This window comes from Thamnophis sirtalis, unplaced genomic scaffold (assembly GCF_051295495.1).
Source record: "Thamnophis sirtalis isolate CommonGarterSnake01/CBP01778 unplaced genomic scaffold, rThaSir2_p1.2 scaffold_2, whole genome shotgun sequence".
NCBI classification, from domain to species: domain Eukaryota; kingdom Metazoa; phylum Chordata; class Lepidosauria; order Squamata; family Natricidae; genus Thamnophis; species Thamnophis sirtalis.
In genome coordinates this window covers 63,903,620-63,921,657 of record NW_028261382.1, presented here as the reverse complement: position 1 = coordinate 63,921,657, position 18,038 = coordinate 63,903,620, and the positions used below count along the sequence as shown (strand labels likewise).

Below are 18,038 nucleotides of genomic sequence, written 5' to 3'. Positions count from 1 at the left end.
GAGAGAGAGAGAGAGAGAGAGAGAGAGAGAGAGAGATTACTTTGTTCTGGGACTTGCCAGAAATGTGGGAGCATTTGGGGCAATTTGGAGCAATAAAGGGGCAATTTGAACTGCCAGCTGCCCATATTGCCCCTGTGCCATGCCCCAGGTCACCCCATTGGGGTCCCAATGAGTCATTCATTTGATATCTAGACCAGGATACCTTGGTCTCTTTTTAGGATGAAGCTGAACAGCTGCCCCTTCAGCAAATTTGACCATCACCCTTAGATTATTTTTTTAAAAAACCCTCAACAATGTAAGGTTCCTCTAAGTACAGACACCTACCCGTTGGCTTTTTGCATAAATACCATAGCCAGTCACATTGGCTCCATTGGAGGTCCCCACAGCGGTGAGGACTGGTGGCTTCCAAGAAACCAGGATAGTTCCAGGAGTTGGACCGGATTGAATTCGGACGTCTTGAGGGGGAGCTGGTGGACCTGGAATTGAACACATGGAAGATCTTATATAGCTTCCTCTTTTTCTTCCACTGGCTGACAAGAACATTCTTGGCGGGACAAATTATGTCTTTCCTTTAAACCCAAAATCTCTCTTCCTCTCCTAAACCCTTGGAATCAGACGAATCCTGAAATATCTTATAGCTTCTTCCTCTTCCTAACAAACCAAATTCTTGGTGGTACGTTTATATCTACTAGGTCTTTACCTTGAGCTTAGAGTATATCTCTTCCTCTCCTAAACACCTGGAATCATAGAAATCCTCTAATATTTCTTCCTCCTCTCCTGCTTCTCTCTTCCGCCTTCTGCTCTCCTCCTGTTCCCCTTCTCCTCCTCCTGCAACCTTCCTCCTCCCCTCCTCCTCTTCCTCCCCTCTTCCTCCTCTTGCTCCCCTCTTCCTCTTGCTCCTCCTTTCCTCCTACTTCTACTCTCCTCTCCTCCCCTCCTCCTTTTGGTCCTCCCTCCTCCTCCTGTCCCCTTCCTGCTTCTCCCTTCCTCCTCTTGCTCTCCTCTTCCTCCTCCTGGTCCCCCCTCCTCCCTGACAAATCAAACACTTCGTTGTACAAACACATCTGTTAGGTCTCTTACCTTCACCTCACTGCTTCTTCTCCTAAACTCTTGGATTCGCTCCTGCATTCTACCAACTCTAATCCGCCATTGTAAAAACTACACCACGCTGATCCGTGTAATATCTTGGACCAATCAGCTAACAGCCTGCACAAAAACCACGAAAACCTCTAACCAACCCGACGTGTGATGAGAATGCATCTGGTAGATTCTCCTTTGGTTTTGCAAGAACTCAGCCAGAATTTTCGTACCCATCCACTGAACAGACAAAGCTCCGTTTAAGTCAGGGGTCGGCAACCTTAAACACTCCAAGAGCCATTTGGACCCATTCCCCACAGAAAAGGAAACACTGGGAGCCACAAAACCCTTCCCGTGCCTGACTATTTCCTGAGCGGCCACAAAACTAGCCTATGTAGTTGAATTACACGTTCTGTTTTCTTCCGAAACTTTTCTTTTCTTGGATTTATCCATGGTTAATCTACCGGGGGTCGAAAACCTCAATAAATCACATGCTGGCGGATGTCGTACATAGGCGATTGTGACACATATTTTGAGTGACAGGGAGCCGCAGCAGAGGGACACAAGAGCCACATGCAGCTCCAGAGCTGCAGGTTGCTGACCCCTGGTTTAAATTAAATAATCTTCCCCGGAGAGCCCCTACATTCACAAACACACCCTCCATTCATAAAAGCCAGGCCAGGCTTGATCTACTGTGAAGGATCCTAGTCCTTTGGAAACTTTTTGAAAAACTTTGCATTGTGAGCACGCCCTTGCTCTTTAAATAAATCCCCCGTCCGGAAATAGAAGAGCGCTAGGTGGAAGAATCGCCTAAAAATAACTACTTCAACTATTAAGGAGATGTATATTTCATGAGTTCTCTCATGGTTTTTGCAACCTGAACTGAGCAAGCAGTGAAAACTTTCATAGAGAAGAGCATCCCAGCTGGCTCAGAAACTGGCTTTAGGGACACAGATGGAGCCACAGACAACTAGCAAGACCACATCTAGAGAACTGCATCCAGTTTTGCTCACCACACTATAAAAAAGAAGTTGAGATTCTAGAAAGAGTGCAGAGAAGAGCAATCAGGATAATGAGGGGACTGGAGGCTAAAACCTATGATGAACGGTTGCAGGAACTGGGCCTGGTGAACTACTCTAGGGAAGAGAAGGACTAGGGGAGACAGGATAGCAGTCTTCCAATATTTGAGGGGCTGCCACAAGCTATTCTCCAAAGCACCCAAAGGCCAGACAAGGAATAATGGATGGAAACTGACCAAGGAGAGATTCAACCTAGAAATAAGGAGAAATTTACTGACAGTGAGGACAATCAACCCGTAGAATAGAAGTTGCCTTCGGAAGTTGTGGGAGCTTCATCACTGGAGGCTTTCAAGAAGAGACTGGACTGCCTTCTAGTCGGTTTTCCATTTACAAATTTTGGAAGAGGGCAGAGAAGAGCAACCAGGATGATGAGGGGACTGGAGGCTAAAACATATGATGAACGGTTGCAAGAACTGGGCATGGCTATTCTGGTGAAGAGAAGGACCCGGGGGGACAGGACAGCAGTCTTCCAATATTTGAGGGGCTGCCACAGAGAGGAGTGGAACAAGCTATTTTCCAAAGCACCTGAAGGCCAGACAAGGAATAATGGATGGAAATTGTTCAAGGAGAGATTCAACTGCTATCCTGTCTCCCCTGGAAATAAGGAGAAATTTACTGACAGTGAGGACAATCAACCCATAGAACAGAAGTTGCCTTCGGAAGTTGGACTGCCATAGGATGTAGGATCTCCTGCTTGAGCAGGGGGGGGGTGGACTAAATGTCCTCTTGTCCTGCAGTCAGGTACTTTGGAGAATAGCTTGACTCCCTCTTCTTTGTGGCAACCCCTGAAATATTGGAATATTGCTGTCATGTCTCCCCTAGTCTTTCTTTTCATTAAACTAAGGTAAAGGTAAAGGTTCCCCTTGCACATCTGTGCTAGTCATTCTTGGCTCTAGGGGGTTGTGCTCATGTCTGTTTCAAAGCTGAAGAGCCAATGCTGTCCGAAGACGTCTCTGTGGTCTTGTGGTCGGCATGACTAGATGACGAAGGCGCATGGAATGCTGTTACCTTCCCATCAAAGGTGGCTCTTATTTTTATACTTCCATTTTTACGTGCTTTCAAACTGCTAGGTTGGCAGAAGCTGAGACAAGTCACGGGAGCTCACTCCGTTACGCAGAGCTAGGGATTCGAACCACTAAACTGCCAACCATTCTGATCAACAAGCTCAGCGTCTTATCCACTGAGCCACTTTTCATTAAACTTTCATTAGACATACGCAATCATGGCAACCATTCTTCATATGTTTTAGCCTCCAGTCCCCTACTGCACAGGTCCCCAACCAATAGGCCATGTCCCACTACCGGGCTGTGGCCTGTTCAAAGCTGGGCCATGGGAGAAATAAGCAAATGCTCACGCATACAAAACCCCACTCACAAATGGAGCTGTGTGTGCGCGCCTGCGCCTGCCCCACACATGCCTCCCTGCGCCAAGCCACCAAGCTGCAATAGCTGGGGATCTCTGTTTTACTGACGCCAACATTGGGAGACTCAAGGCCTACCTACTGGCGAAGTCTTTGGTGGTGGTGCAGCAGTTAGCATGCAGTACTGCAGGCTACTTCTGCCGGCTGCCGGCTGCTTGCAATATGGCAGTTCGAATCTCACCAGGCTCAATGCTGACTCAGCCTTCCATCCTTCTGAGGTGGGTAAAACGAGGACCCAGATTATTGGGGGCAAGAGGCTGACTCTGTAAACTGCTTAGAGAGGGCTCAAAAGCCCTGTGAAGTGGTATATAAGTCTATGTGCTATTGCTATTGCTCTGAGATTGATTGTTTTCTTGCAGACGTTTCATTACCCAACTAGGTAATATCATTAGTGCTAGAAGGGAGGAGGAGGAGGAGGAGGAGAAGGAGGAGGAAGAGGAGGAGGAGGAGGAAGAGGAGGAGGAGGAGGAGGAGGAGAAGGACAACTGTGGGAGTCTTTGTGAGACTCAAGGCCTACCTGCTGGCAAGGTCGAAAATTCCACGAAAGCTTCCTTTTTCTCCCGTTGCTCCAAAGGCAGCTGCCAGGGCATCTGATGGGGCTTGGCCAAAACTTTGACCTTGTAGGCCATGTTAGGTTTCAAGTTAAAAAACTGATACTTGTAGGTGGCAGCCCGGACGATGTCGAATTCCTCTTCATTGAGGAAGATGACGTGACTGTAGTTGCTGTTCGTTGGCAGCCAGCTGATCTCTGCCGAAATCTGGGTGACATTGTCGACCTTCAGGTGGGAAGGTGCCACAATGACATCTTTCCCAACCAACAGGGTGCACTGCAGTTCATCGGAGTTCCCCCGGCTGGTTATGCTTTGAACCGATATCCGATAAGTGCAAGTAGCGATGTTCAATTTCTCTATGAGAGCTTTCATTTTGCTCCCCAGGGAGACGCTCATGCGCACTTCCTTGTCGACTAGGACATTGTAGCTATGGACGGTCCCCCATCCAGGTGGCACGACTGGAGCTTCCCAGCCCACAATGACACTTTTGGCTAATTGTTTGATAAGGGTAATTTTTCTAGGGTAAGGCACAATGTTTTCGCCGATTTCATCAATGTTCACATCCAGAGTCCCTGCACCATTATTGAGGACGCTGGAGTCTAACTGGACCGGTAAATGGCCTTCTCCTTCGACCAGGTGGCTGCTGTGGTTGAGAACGTTCTGCTCTGGCTCGCCGGCCAAACTGCCAGATGAACGAGACTCATCCTGCACAAAATCCACAAAGTTGGATGGGACCAGACCTCTCTGTCCATCTAGAAGTTCACCTTAGGGAGAAAGAGATATGAAAAAAGGCAGTGGTGGGATTCAATTTTTTTTACTACTGGTTCTGTGGGCGTGGCTTGGTAGGCATGGCAGGGGAAGGATACTGTAAACTCTCCATTTCTCCCCCCCCCAGCTCCAGGGGAAGGATACTGCAAAATCCCATTCCCTCCCCACTCCAGGGGAAGGATACTGCAAAATCCCCATTCCCTCCCCACTCCAGGGGAAGGATACTGCAAAATCCCCATTCCCTCCCCACTCCAGGGGAAGGATACTGCAAAATCCCCATTCCCTCCTCACTCCAGGGGAAGGATACTGCAAAATCCCCATTCCCTCCCCACTCCAGGGGAAGGATACTGCAAAATCCCCATTCCCTCCCCACTCCAGGGGAAGGCTACTGTAAAATATCCATTCCCTCCCCACTTCAGGGGAAGGATACTGCAAAATCCCTTTCCCTCCCCATTCTTAGGGGAAGGATACTGTAAAATCTCCATTCCCTCCCCACTCCTGGGGGAAGGTTACTGCAAAATCCCCAATTCCTCCTGATCAGCTGGGACTCAGGAGGCAGAGAATAGATGGGGGCAGGTCAAGTCAGAGGTAGTATTTGCCGGTTCTCTGAACTACTCAAAATTTATGCTACCTGGTCAGAATCATCTGAATCCTACCTCTGAGAAAAGGAAGACACCGATCAGGCGTGTTCCCACAACATAAAGATCCTGTTCATCCCCTCTCCCAGTTAAGAATCATCTACTAATTATTTGATAAGGACAGAGGTGAGATTCAGCGGGTTCGGATCAGCTCGGGCAAACCAATTGTTAAAATTCTGCCCAGTTCGGTGGGCCAGCTAATCCCACTACTGGCTAGCTCTGCCCCACCCATTTTTTGGCATGGTTTTTGGCCTTTTTTCAAACTGTTTTGGGGTCATTTTTCAGGCCGCTTTTGAGGCATTTTCAACCCAAAAAACTGGCTGAAAAACACCCCCAAAAACGGGTGGAGGCGGCACCAGCAGTGATGGGATTAGTCCAAACCTGTCAGAATTGCTGAATCCCACCTCTGAATAAGGGTAATTTTGTGAGCCACGGTGGTACAGTGGTTAGATTGCAGTACTGCAAGCTACTTCTGCTGACTGCTGGCTGCCTGCAATTTGGCAGTTCGAATCTCACCAGGTTCAAAGTTGATTCAGCCTTGCCTCCTTCAAAGATGGGTAAAATGAGGGCCCAGATTGTTGAGGTCAAGAGGCTGACTCTGTAAACCGCTTAGAGAGGGCTGTAAAGCACTGTGAAGTGGTATATAAGTCTAAAGGCTATTGCCAGTTCCTTCCTTCCTTCTTTCCTTCTTTCCTTCTTTCCTTCTTTCCTTCATTCCCTCCCTCCCTCCCTCCCACTGGTTTGAATGAAGTATTGCAGGCTAACTCTACCCACTGCCAACAGTTCGATCCTGACCAGCTCACGTTTGACAAAGCTTCTGTTATCTCAAGGGTGGAGTGATTTCAATAAAAATATTTAAATCAAGGGACCACTAGGGCTCCCCTCATCTCCCACAAACCTTCAAAAAAGCCATCTTCGTCCATATCTCCATACACATAAAGATATTTTCCTGCGGTGAGAGGAAGTTCAGCCTCTGGGTTTTCATTTGGCCCATCAAACGGATTGTAACTGGAGAAAAACAGAAGGTTGTGATCTGTCTTTAGGATCTTTCATAAAGAGGTAAAGCTCAAAGTGCCCACCTCTGTTTCTTGACCAAGGGAGCCAGCGTCATCTGAAGATAATTTTTTTAAATTTTTTAATACAACTTTATACATATTATCGGAACAAAGCGTTGACCGGATCTTTCCTATTTACATCCTCTCATTTACATAATCTATTTTACATTATAGCTTGGTTTTCACTTTCAGCCAAATTATTTTCTTCCATTGTTTTCCATTTTTCATACTCATTTTTTCTTAATACATACAAATATCTTCAATTGCCCCTTCAAAAATTACACCCAATTACCGTTTCATATTTCTATATTAGTCTGTATTAGTACTGTAAACTAGAACTCTAAACTAGAGGATAATATATATCCTCTAGTTATGTTTTGACTTAGAGAGCATTTCAATTTTTTCTACAATTAACAATATACTATAATGACTTTATTTCTTAATTAGTTACATAACAATACCAATCATACTACTATTCCCTTTAGTCTACTAATATAACTCTTTCCCCCCTTCTTCCTCCTTTATCTCTCTTCTCTTAGGCTCTCACAAATTCCACTTTTAATCATTTTTCTTCTTCTCCCCCTTTTTCCTAATTTCTTCTTTTCTTTTTTCTTGTTTTTGTGGTTGTGGTTTCTTTTCTATCTGAAGATAATTTCCGTGGTCATGTGGCCAACATGACTATACAACAAAGGCACACGGAACATGGTTACCTTCCCACTGAAACCTTCTTTATCTACTTGCATTTGCACACTCTTGAACTGCTAGGTGAGCGGAAACTGGGGCAAATAATGGGAGCTTGCCCCATCGCGCAGCACTTGGGTCTCGAACTGGGCTGTTGGCTGACAAGCTCAGTGTCAAGTATAAAACTTTGGCAGCTACGTGCCTCTTTATTTCAACTTGCCACTAAAGTAAGAGGGGGAGGTGTTGCTTTAGAATGGGTTGGATGGAGAAACAAAATCTCCATGATTCTGCTGAAGACTGCGAGAAAGCCTGAAACCTTTTCAAGGACATTGTAGAAGGTGTGGAGTTGAAGCAGATAGTTCCCATAACAAAATGAACTTGCTTACAGAGGTTGGGGGAAATTATTGTAGTTTTATTCTATTGTTCTATTGTTATTTATTCTGGGAACCTCAGAGTTAGTTTTGCTTTGACATTACCATGCAGTTAGTCCATAAACTGTTGAGATTTTGGAAATGGAATGAACCTTTATTTGGATTCTGGAGCTGGATGTCAACACTCAGCGTCTTTAATCACTGAGCCATCGCGCCCCTACTCATAAAGAGGAGGTCACTATTAATAACCATCTGCATTCAGATATTGACTGAGATATTATTTTGGGCCTGAAGTTAGGTAAATCTAGTCATCGTGGTTTAGCATTATGACTCAACTATTATAGTATGTCTTATTCAACATAACCTCGTTGGGGGAAAAATGGTTTAGCATCATGGAGGAAGACAGGCACTGTCAATTATTGGAAGAAATTGGGTCAGAGAAGGTTGGGTCAAGGACCTTATCAAGAATTTAAAACTAGCATGGACATGCGTAAAAGCCAAAAAATATTGGATAAAAATATGTACATGGTTGGAGGAGATGATACAACAATTGATCTGAAACCTGCATTATTTTTGTTGTGGATTTTACCAGAAACTTATAGTAAAGAAAATATATATTTGATAATTCATGTAATAAACTCAGCTAGGATTGTATTTGCACAAAATTGGAAAAAAATGAAGATATCCTTATTGATGGGAATGTGATTAGGGAAATATTAGAAGGTGCAGAAATGAATAGGTTAATACTTGAAATTAAAGAGAAGGAACAATCTGATTATTACAATATATGGGAATTATTTTAGCAATGGTTAGAGAATAAATATGAAAAATGGAAAAAAGCAGAAGAGTGAACTAGAGAAAATGTTTTAACAAAGTTAAACCAGTTAAGAAGAGGATTGTTATAGTATTAGGTATGGTATGTGTTGTGGCCCAGCAGAAGCCGTTGGAGCTGCCACCAGACTCTGACAGCGAGGGGCCCGATGAGTCGGCTCTGAAGGATGTGGAGGACCCTGGACAGGGTTCCAACTCCGAGCAGGGCGCAGAGAGGCTGGTTGGCCACCAGAGGCGCCTGAGCCTTGGACCAGTGGGGAGGAGACAAGGGAGAGTGAGCCGGACGCCAGTAGTGAGTTGTTCCTGGATGCACAGCATCAAAGAGCTAATAGGCGTCAGGAACAGTTGCACAGTTACAGGAGGTAATTGCACTCAGCTGGTGGTCATTAGGCTCCTCTCCAGACTATAAAAAGACTACTTGTGCACATGCCCCTCTTTGCAGAAGTCAACACAGGATCGAATGTCGGAGAACATTGTTAGAAGCTTGCTGCCAAGCCTTATCTGTGTTTATTGCTGCCCAAGCTTGTCTGTGCCGGTTTGCTGCCAAGGTCCTGTCTGTCTGTTAATTAAATGCCATAACTTATCTTTGACTCGGAGTGTGTTTGGGTGTGGAATGAGGAGGGTCAGAACAGGTATGTATATTAGTATTAAGTTAAGAATAGATAAAGTAGTAAATATGGTTGCAATCTGTAATTGCTATTGTATAAAATATTTGCACACTGTTTAATGAAAGATGATGTTTGAATTAAAATAAAATTTAAAAAAAGATTTTAAAAAAAGATTTTAAAACTAGTATAAATATAAGATTGACAGTGTTTATTGGGCAGACCATCTTACCTATATCGGGCAATGCAAAGATGGACTTTCCCCGAATATCTCTGCTTTGAGGTATTAGAATTCCGTTCGTTCTCCATCTGCAACAAGAACATGGACAAGATATTAAACAGGATGAGTCGTCCACCTGCAGACGTCACCTTACACAATATGGGATTCCTCTTAACATCAAAGAAAGGGGGGGGGAATCCCAAAACCGTGTCTCAGGAGGGATTAAGCATGTGTGAAAGTCTGAAGACCACTTTATATTTTTAGGAAAGTGATAATTTCAAAGACAGACAGAGAGAGATTAAACGCAGCAGCCCATGCAGAGGTGCTAATAAAAAATGGAAATGTGCTAAAATGAACTGCACTGGCCTGTAGAGATTCTCCATCATCCAAGTCATGGTTGTCCCAAAGGTGCTTTTTCAGGAGGCAACTGGACTTTCTTGTTTTTTATTTGAAGACCCGGATGAGTGGGAATCTTTACAGCAGTGTTTCTCAACCTTGGCTACTTGAAGATGTCTGGACTTCAACTCCCAGAATTCCCCAGCCAGTGAATGCTGGCTGGGGAATTCTGGGAGTTGAAGTCCAGACATCTTCAAGTGGCCAAGGTTGAGAAACACTGCTCTACAGACTTTTTGCTATGCAATTTGGGATGAAGACGCTTGGAATGGGGTGGGAGAAGGAATGGATTTCCAGAGGAAAAAATTGCAGGCTGTAGGAACCATTTGCACCACTCAGGTGACCTTGAGGACACAGATAAACCTCCAAGTGCTTCAAAAGGATGCAAATGACCAGCTGTCTGCAAGGAATATAAATCCTTCTATTCCCCACCATCCAGTTAGAGCTGAAGAAGCTTCTTGGATGAGAAGCGAAACATCTTCAAAAGAAAAAAAACAAGAAAGTCCAGTTGCCTCCTGAAAAAGCACCTTCGGGACAACTGTGACCTGGATGGCTGAGAATCTCTACAGACTTTTAGCTATGCAATTTGGGATGAAGAACCTTTGAATGGTACGGGAGTAGGAATGGATTTCCAGAGGAAAAAAATTACAGACTACAGAAACCAGGAACATCACTCAGGTGACCCTGTGGACAGAGATAAACCTCCAAGTGGCCTCAATGACCCTCCAAAAGGATGCAAATGACCAGCTGTCTGCAAGGAGTATAAATCCTTCCGTTCCCCACCATCCAAGTCAGAGCTGAAGAAGCTTCTCGGAGGAGAAACGAAAGAAAAGACAAGGAAGTCTAGTTGCCACAAAAAAGAACCTTTGGAATTGCCCTGGCCATAAATTGGTGACTTTTCTCCTGAATCATTCTTCTAGCCTTTGAAGATCGATGAGATGGACAATAGGCTTTCGGAGCCTGGAAAAATGTTTTTCTAGCAAAGTTAATTGCTAGATGTTGCAACATTTGAGCTTATAACTTGACACAACCCTCATGGGCAACTAATTTTGGAACTGGGAGTGGACTGTCTGTTACGAATATAATCTAATATGTCAGAAAGTGCCGTGAGCTATTGTAAGTTTTGCAACTGCTAGCAAACTTTGAGTACCAGACTGTTTGTATGATTAGGGACTATGTTATTTGGATTATCCCTTAACTGAAAGACATTGATGACTGACTGTCTTATCCGTGTATGACCTGGACTGTTTGATAGACTCTATTTCCACGAAAGTAAAAGCCTATTTAAACTGCAGTGTCTCTGTATGCTGGTTTGTGTGTTCTCCAACACAACTTTCACAATGTTTCTCTGAACTCACTCGCTCTCCCAACGGGGAGCTTATCTAACACCGTCAACTGTTGCTGATTCATCAGGCATTTTGAGAAGTACTGCTTGAATCTTCTGCATGCGAAAATTCATGAACATCCATCGACAGAGACACAGATGACACTAAGTTGAGGTGTGATGCACTATTTACTGTCTGTGGGGATCCTTGGTGCTTTCTGAGCTTGGTGGTTTTCCTGCAGATGTTTCATTACCGAACTGGATAACATCATCAGTGCTAGAATGGAGTGAGGACTTGTGGAATAGAGGAAAGGGAGTGAGGAGGAGGACGAGGAAGAGGACAAGGAGGAGGAGGAGGAGGAGGAGGAGGAGGAGGAGGAGGAGGAGGAGGAGGAGGAGGAGGAGGAAGCCACTCATGGGTCTGGGTGCTCTCTGAGTTTGATGGCCTTCTTGCAGATGTTTCATTACCCAACTAGGTAACATCATCAGTGTTAGAAGGGAAGGGTTTGTTCTCTGTTTATATACAAGCAGGGAACAATACCCAATCGAGAAACTACTGACTTAAAGTTAACAAATGGTAAACCATAGTCTAATTAAGAACCACCAAGGTCACTCGCATCAACCCTGGCAGGGCAAGGTTCTTATTTAAAAAACAGAGAGCAAAGCAACCCTCCCTCCCTTCTAACACTGATAATGTTACCTAGTTGGATAATGTAACATCTGCAAGAAAACAACCAAGCTCCAAGAGCTCCACAGATCACAGTCCTCCTCCCCTTCCTCTCCACAAATCCCACTCTCATGTAGCACTGATGATGTTCCCTAGTTGGGTCATGAAATGTCTGCAAGAAAACCACCAAGCTCAGAGAGCACCAAGGACCCCACAGTCCTCCCCGTCCTCTTCCTCCTCCACTCTGCAAACCCCACTCCCTTCTAGCACTGACGATGTTCCCCCAGTTGGGTCATGGGATATCTGCAAGAAGACAGCCAACTCAGAGAGCACCAAGGACTCCACAGTCCTCCTCCTCCTTCTCGTCCTTCTCCCCGTCCTCTTCCTCCTCCACTCTGCAAACCCCACTCCCTTCTAGCACTGACGATGTTTCCTAGTTGGGTCATGAAACGTCTGTAAGAAGACCACCCACCTCTGAGAGCACCAAGGTCCCCAGAGTTCAACCCTGAGCTACACATATTCTCTTCTATCCGTTTACTTTTCTCTTATTGAGGGAAGTATATTATCTACGTACGTCTGATTCAAATCTGCATCTTGGGATGCCAGAACGCGAGCGGACCAGGAAAGCTGGTTTGATGGAGAGTTGCTCTGGTTTGTCACCAGACAGCTGCAGGGGACGCGTACACTCAGAGATCATAAACTGGCCTCGGGAGGGACTTTCATGATCTGCAAGGAAAAAGCAACCACACAACTGAACGTCACACTAGTTGCCCTACACAGCAATTGTAGCTGAATTAAAAATAATGAACCTCGGGCAGTTCTGGGATAACAGACACCGACTTTCTCATTGTTTTTGCAATGTTTGCCTTTATTTATTTATTATTATAGAAACCAACTGGATTAATACAGAATTGGGCAACATCCAAATGGAATAAACACACACACACAAACATCTATCTGTCTGCCTGTCTCTCTGCCTGCCTGCCTGTCCATCTATCTCCTGCCTGCCTGCCTGCCTGCTTCTCTCTCTCTCTCTCTCTCTCTCTCTCTCTCTCTCTCTCTCTCTCTCTCTCTCTCTCTCTCTCTCTCTCTCTCTCTCTCTCTCTCTCTCTCTCTCTCTCTCTCTCTCTCTCTCTCTCTCTCTCTCTCCCTACGTGCCTGCCTGCCTGTCCGTCTATCTGGCTGCCTGCCTGCCTCTTTCTCTCTCTCTGCCTGCCCATCTATCTGCCTGCCCATCTATCTGCTTGCCTGCCTGCCTGCCTGCCTGCCTGCCTGCCTGCCTGCCTGCCTACCTACCTACCTACCTACCTACCTACCTACCTACCTACCTACCTACCTACCTACCTACTCCTGTTCCTCTTGCTCCTCCTTTTCTTCCTCTTCCTCCTCCTGTTCTTCTCTGCAAACCCCACTCCCTTCCAACACTGATTTTTTTTTGTCTTTTAATGATCCCATAATCCCTTGCATCGGGGTGGAGTCGGGACAACTGAATGGAGCTGAGTGTTTACTGGCTGGATGCCCTTCCTGTTGCCAACTCACAAGCCTCCTGATTGTGAAACGAGAGCTCCACCTCTAGGCCAACCACACCACTCAATGATGTTCCCGTACAGGGTCCTGGAATGAGGGAATCTCTGAACTAGGATGGACAACATCAGGGAGTTAAGAGTCCACACAAAAATCTTGTCAACATGAAATTGGCGCTAAGATATCTCAAAGGAATTCAAGAAGGGATGGACTTACTGAGCCGAGGTGGCGCAGTGGGTAGAGTGCAGTACTGCAGGCCACTTCAGCTGACTGCTAGATCAGCAGTTCAGCGGTTCAAATCTCACCGGCTCAGGGTTGACTCAGCCTTCCATCCTTCCGAGGTGGGTAAAATGAGGACCCGGATTGTTGTTGGGGGCAATATGCTGACTCTGTAAACCGTTTAGAGAGGGCTGAAAGCCCTATGAAGCGGTATATAAAAATCTGCTATTGCTATTGCTATTGCTATTAAAGCATTGGTGGGAATGTAACAACTCTAGGCTGATGACTCTCTTGATTCCTCCACCAGGCGCTGTCTGTCCTTCCCCTATACATGCAACCCAAGCCCTAGGCCACTGCACCACTCCTCCCAGTGATGTTGTTAATTAATTGAATCATGAAACCTCTGCAAGAAAACAACAAACTCAGAGAACCCCCCAGGATCCCACAGTTGAATCCTGAGCTACAAATATTCTCTCCTATGGATGAGCCAAACTTTTTTTCTTTTTCTTTCATTTTTTTCAATGTTCTTGAGAAGATGATCCTGAATATAACCCAATTCTATCAAAAGTTAAGTGTCAGGGTTCCAACCGATGCCATGAGCCTCGAGCCAAGCTTCAAAAGAAATCCAGTTTTTATTGCTTCTAATAAAAGCAATATAGAAGCAACGTGTTGGCACTTACCTAAGTCAAGCCAGCTCTGATCCCACTTAATTTACAGCCCAACTATGACCCTGTTTCCCCCCATCCCCTCACAGTGTGTCATAAATCACATTCTCCAACGGAGCACGTTTGTGGGCTGTAGAGATCATGCCCCTGTGGGTAACCAGGGAGACAACCTTGAGAAAGGCATGCATGGAATGTGCTTCTGTTTGTGGCTGCTGTGCTGCTCCGTCAGTCCCCCCCCCCTTGCCTATGCCAACTCGAGAGCAGACCAGGGATGCTTTGTGAGTTGACATTAAGATAAAAATAATTGACATTCCTGGGGGGAGCCAGGTGCAATATAAAAGCAAGAACGAGCAATATGGAACTCAGAAGCAGTCATGCAAAAATCCAGAAGACCGTAAGCAAGTTCCAAGCCAACTGCTCAAAGAACGAACCACTCAGGGAGCGAAGAAGCCTTCATCCAAACAAAGCAACACGAAAATAAAAAGCTTCCAGGGTGACAGACTTAATTTAAAGGTCTCCAAGCACATATTAATCGCTGGCACTTAAAAGAACATTTATGCAAAGCGAGTCATATCAGTATCGATCCATCAGTTATGAGCTCCACTAGATCCTTGAGTAAATGGATCTCCCTGCCCTCCATATTTAATTACAGTGATTGCCCAGATTAAAACAATGCAGAGTCTCCCAGGTTCAGCTCTCAGTAGCTTCTGGGTTTTCATCTGTACAGCTGTAACTCAATCTTCCTTTGCTTTTGATCAGGGGACAACTGAAGGCTAAAACATATCAAGAACGGTTATAGAAACTGAGCATGGCTAATCTAGTGAAGAGAAGGACCAGGGGAGACAGGAGAGCAGACTTCCAATACTTGAGGGGCTGCCACAGATAGGAAGGGGGCAAGCTATTTTTCAAGGTGCCTGAAGGCCAGACAAGGAATAATGGACGGAAACTGAACAAGGAGAGATTTAACCTAGAAATAAGGAGGAGTTTTCTGACACTGAGAACAATCAACCAATGGAACAGAAGTTGCCTTCGGAAGTTGTGGGAGCTTCATCAACTCCCAGAATACCCTGCCAGCCTGCTGTTTAGATATTTATTTAGACTGAATTTGTTCATGTTATCACATCTCCCCAAGGACCTGGGATAGGCAGATGGTGTTAAAGTCTTGTTGCGGGATGTAAACTGTTCCAACTAATTATCAATGCTGATGGTGTTCAAGTGGTTATTATGATGAATGGAAGTTTAACAATTCAAGTGCTAGCCAACTATTATTGAGGTAGCATCTAAGAATATAGGCAGTTCCAAGCAAGATGGTTATTAAAGTGATGGTTTTTATTCTGTACTAGTTGATAACCCAGCATTGTCAGGGTATTTATTTATAAGGGGAAAATGTCCGGACCAAACATTATTTCTAATGTTGGATTTTCCCACTTCCCACAAGGGTGCCCCCTTGTGGAGTACTGTGAAGCCATTACCATGGCAACTTCACTGTGCTGTACAGTAGAAGCCATTTTACAGCAGTACAGTAGAAGCCATTTTAAGGTACAACAGGCTGTATCTTAACAGAACACACACTCTGAGGGCTTTAGGGGTGTCTTACCCCCACAGTGTTTGTTTCCAGAGAGTAAGTCATCTGTGTACTAAGTTTGGTTGAAATTCCTTGAGGTGCTCCAGAGTTATGCTGGAACATACATACCTACATCCTTATATATATATAGAATATGATATGATATATGCATACATATGAAGATAGATTAAAACTAACATGGTCAAGGATACTAAGAATTGTAGGATCAGCATAACGGGAATGCTAGGCGAATTGGAAAAAGCTGGTTTAAACATTCATCCGGGTTAAAAAAAATATCTCCATGCAATTCAATTGTAACTTCAATTTTTCTTTTTCTTTTTTTTTTTTTGTTCAAAAGTTTTATTTCTTTTAAAACAAACATTTCATCATTCCTCAATCAGTAAGACATTGGAGTACAATTTTTTGTCTGTCAAAATAGTTCTAGTTTACCACCAGTTTACAGTTTCTTACTGTAACTCGCCAAGTTGCCTAGAAACACCCTTTTCTCTAGAAGATCACATTTAAAAGAACTGTAACTATCAAACTGTCAGAACTACTCTGAGTCATTAAAATAATCCAGGCAACCACAGCCACTCAATTTTGATATGACTCTTCAAAATGATTCAGACATATGACATGTTTTTCCTTTCCGAAATCCCTTGTTCCTCCCTGTTACACGAATGCTAATCGATCTGTTTTTAGTTCCACAGTCTGTCACTTCCTTACATCAAACAGAGATCAACCGGAAGAGACATTCTGTCACCTGAACTCCATCTGGGTTTTCCCAGAGAAGGGAAAACGAATCTCCCAGCTGGATAAAGTTGATTTAATTTTGGTGTTGCAGCAGGATAGAATTTACCAAAACATTCTATAGCAGTGATGGTGAACCTTTTAGACATTGAGTGCATGTGCGTGCGTGCACATGCCAAAACCAAAAGGTGCATCTGGACAGATGTGCATGCACAGACATGCCACAGGCGCAGCATGGCTCCAAAGACCAGCTGGCCGACGGGAGGCAGGGCATCCTAACACTGGCAGCGCAGCAAGTGGTAGTATCATTTTATTTCGTGAGCTTCTGTTTCGTCGTTTGCAGGGAAACAGAAGCTCCCAAAAGAAACACCACAGAGATCTGACCTGGGGCGACGTGGCGCGTGCCAGCAGAGAGGGAACTGTGTGCCCTCTGGCACATGTGCCATGGGTTTGCCATCACAGTTCTATAGGTTACCTGACAGCAGGAGTGAAATCAACTTACCTGCGCTACCGGTTCGCAAATGTGAGTGCACAGGCCACCTCCGCACATGTGCAGAATCTTCGGCACATGTGCAGAGCATCAAAAAGGGGACATGGTGACATCCAGGTGGGTGGGCAAAGCCTCCCACTGCTGCCACTACTGGTTCGCCCGAACCAGACAGAAACGCCTGAATTGCACTACTGCCTGACAGTCAATTTTGGAAATTTGAAGCCAATTGTACAACTGAGAACTTACATTTCTCCATTTCTTTGGAGACAAGCTGGAGAAGATGCTGCTCATGACCAGACCTTACTTTTCACCTTTGCTTCAGCCCGGACGAACAAACGACTGACGTACAAGCATTGATTGTGTTTATCCTCTAACAATATCAGCTGGGGTACCCCAGAGGCGTTCTCGCCAATAAAAATTACGTTGGATATTGATTTTGTCTTCTGCCACAAGGTATTCTCCTTTTTTAAAAAAAAATTAAAAGGATCTCTAGAAAACATTTAGAAAGATAAGGTGTCCTCCCAGGATCCGATGACCTGATGTGACGGTATGTGGGAATGACCACGTGACAGATGAAAAGCAGAGATGCTCCCTAGGAACAATCAGATAAGGGACTGCTTAGCCCACAGATGGATAATGGGCAAAGTAAGAGGCTCAGAAGGGACTCGCCCTAGTTTCTTGGGCTGTAAAGAAATGGCTGTAATGGTATGTGAGAAAGACCTTGGGAGACACGTAGAAGAAAAGCTCCCTAGGGAATGATAAGAGATAGCATGGCGCGCAGCTGCATAATGGGTGAAGAAAGACATTCAGAAGAGACCCTCCCTAGTCTCTTGGGCTGTAATGGTATGTAAGAAAGACCTCAGGGAATAAGTAGAAGAGACACTCTCAAGGGAGTAGTCAGATAAGAGACTGCTTAGGCCACCACTGCATAATGAGGGGGGGGGAAGACCCTCTGAAAAGACCCTCCCTGATTTATCATCCAGTAAAGGAGATGGCTATAACAGTGATGGGTTCCTACCGGTTCAGACCAGTTCGGTTTAGCGGCCTGGGTCGCTGGAACCAGCAGCGACCCAGGCCTGCCATGCCCCCGAACCAGTTTCTCAGAACAATTTTAACAGCACTGCAGCGCGCACACAAGCGAACCGG

The 18,038-nt window shown here is 45.1% G+C and overlaps 1 protein-coding gene across 7 annotated transcripts in view; it reads right to left on the bottom strand.

Annotated features, from left to right (window-relative positions):
* Positions 1–18,038, bottom strand: part of RIMBP2 (RIMS binding protein 2) — a 119,005-nt gene that overhangs the window by 28,538 nt on the left and 72,429 nt on the right. For all 7 annotated transcript variants that reach the window (XM_087705800.1, XM_087705803.1, XM_087705805.1 and 4 more), the window contains 5 exons: positions 12,255–12,406; positions 9,309–9,385; positions 6,432–6,541; positions 4,094–4,891; positions 325–476 (listed from right to left, as the gene is read on the bottom strand). In XM_087705800.1, the coding sequence (XP_087561926.1) occupies positions 325–476; positions 4,094–4,891; positions 6,432–6,541; positions 9,309–9,385; positions 12,255–12,406 (1,289 nt within the window). The remainder of the gene's footprint in view (positions 1–324; positions 477–4,093; positions 4,892–6,431; positions 6,542–9,308; positions 9,386–12,254; positions 12,407–18,038) is intronic.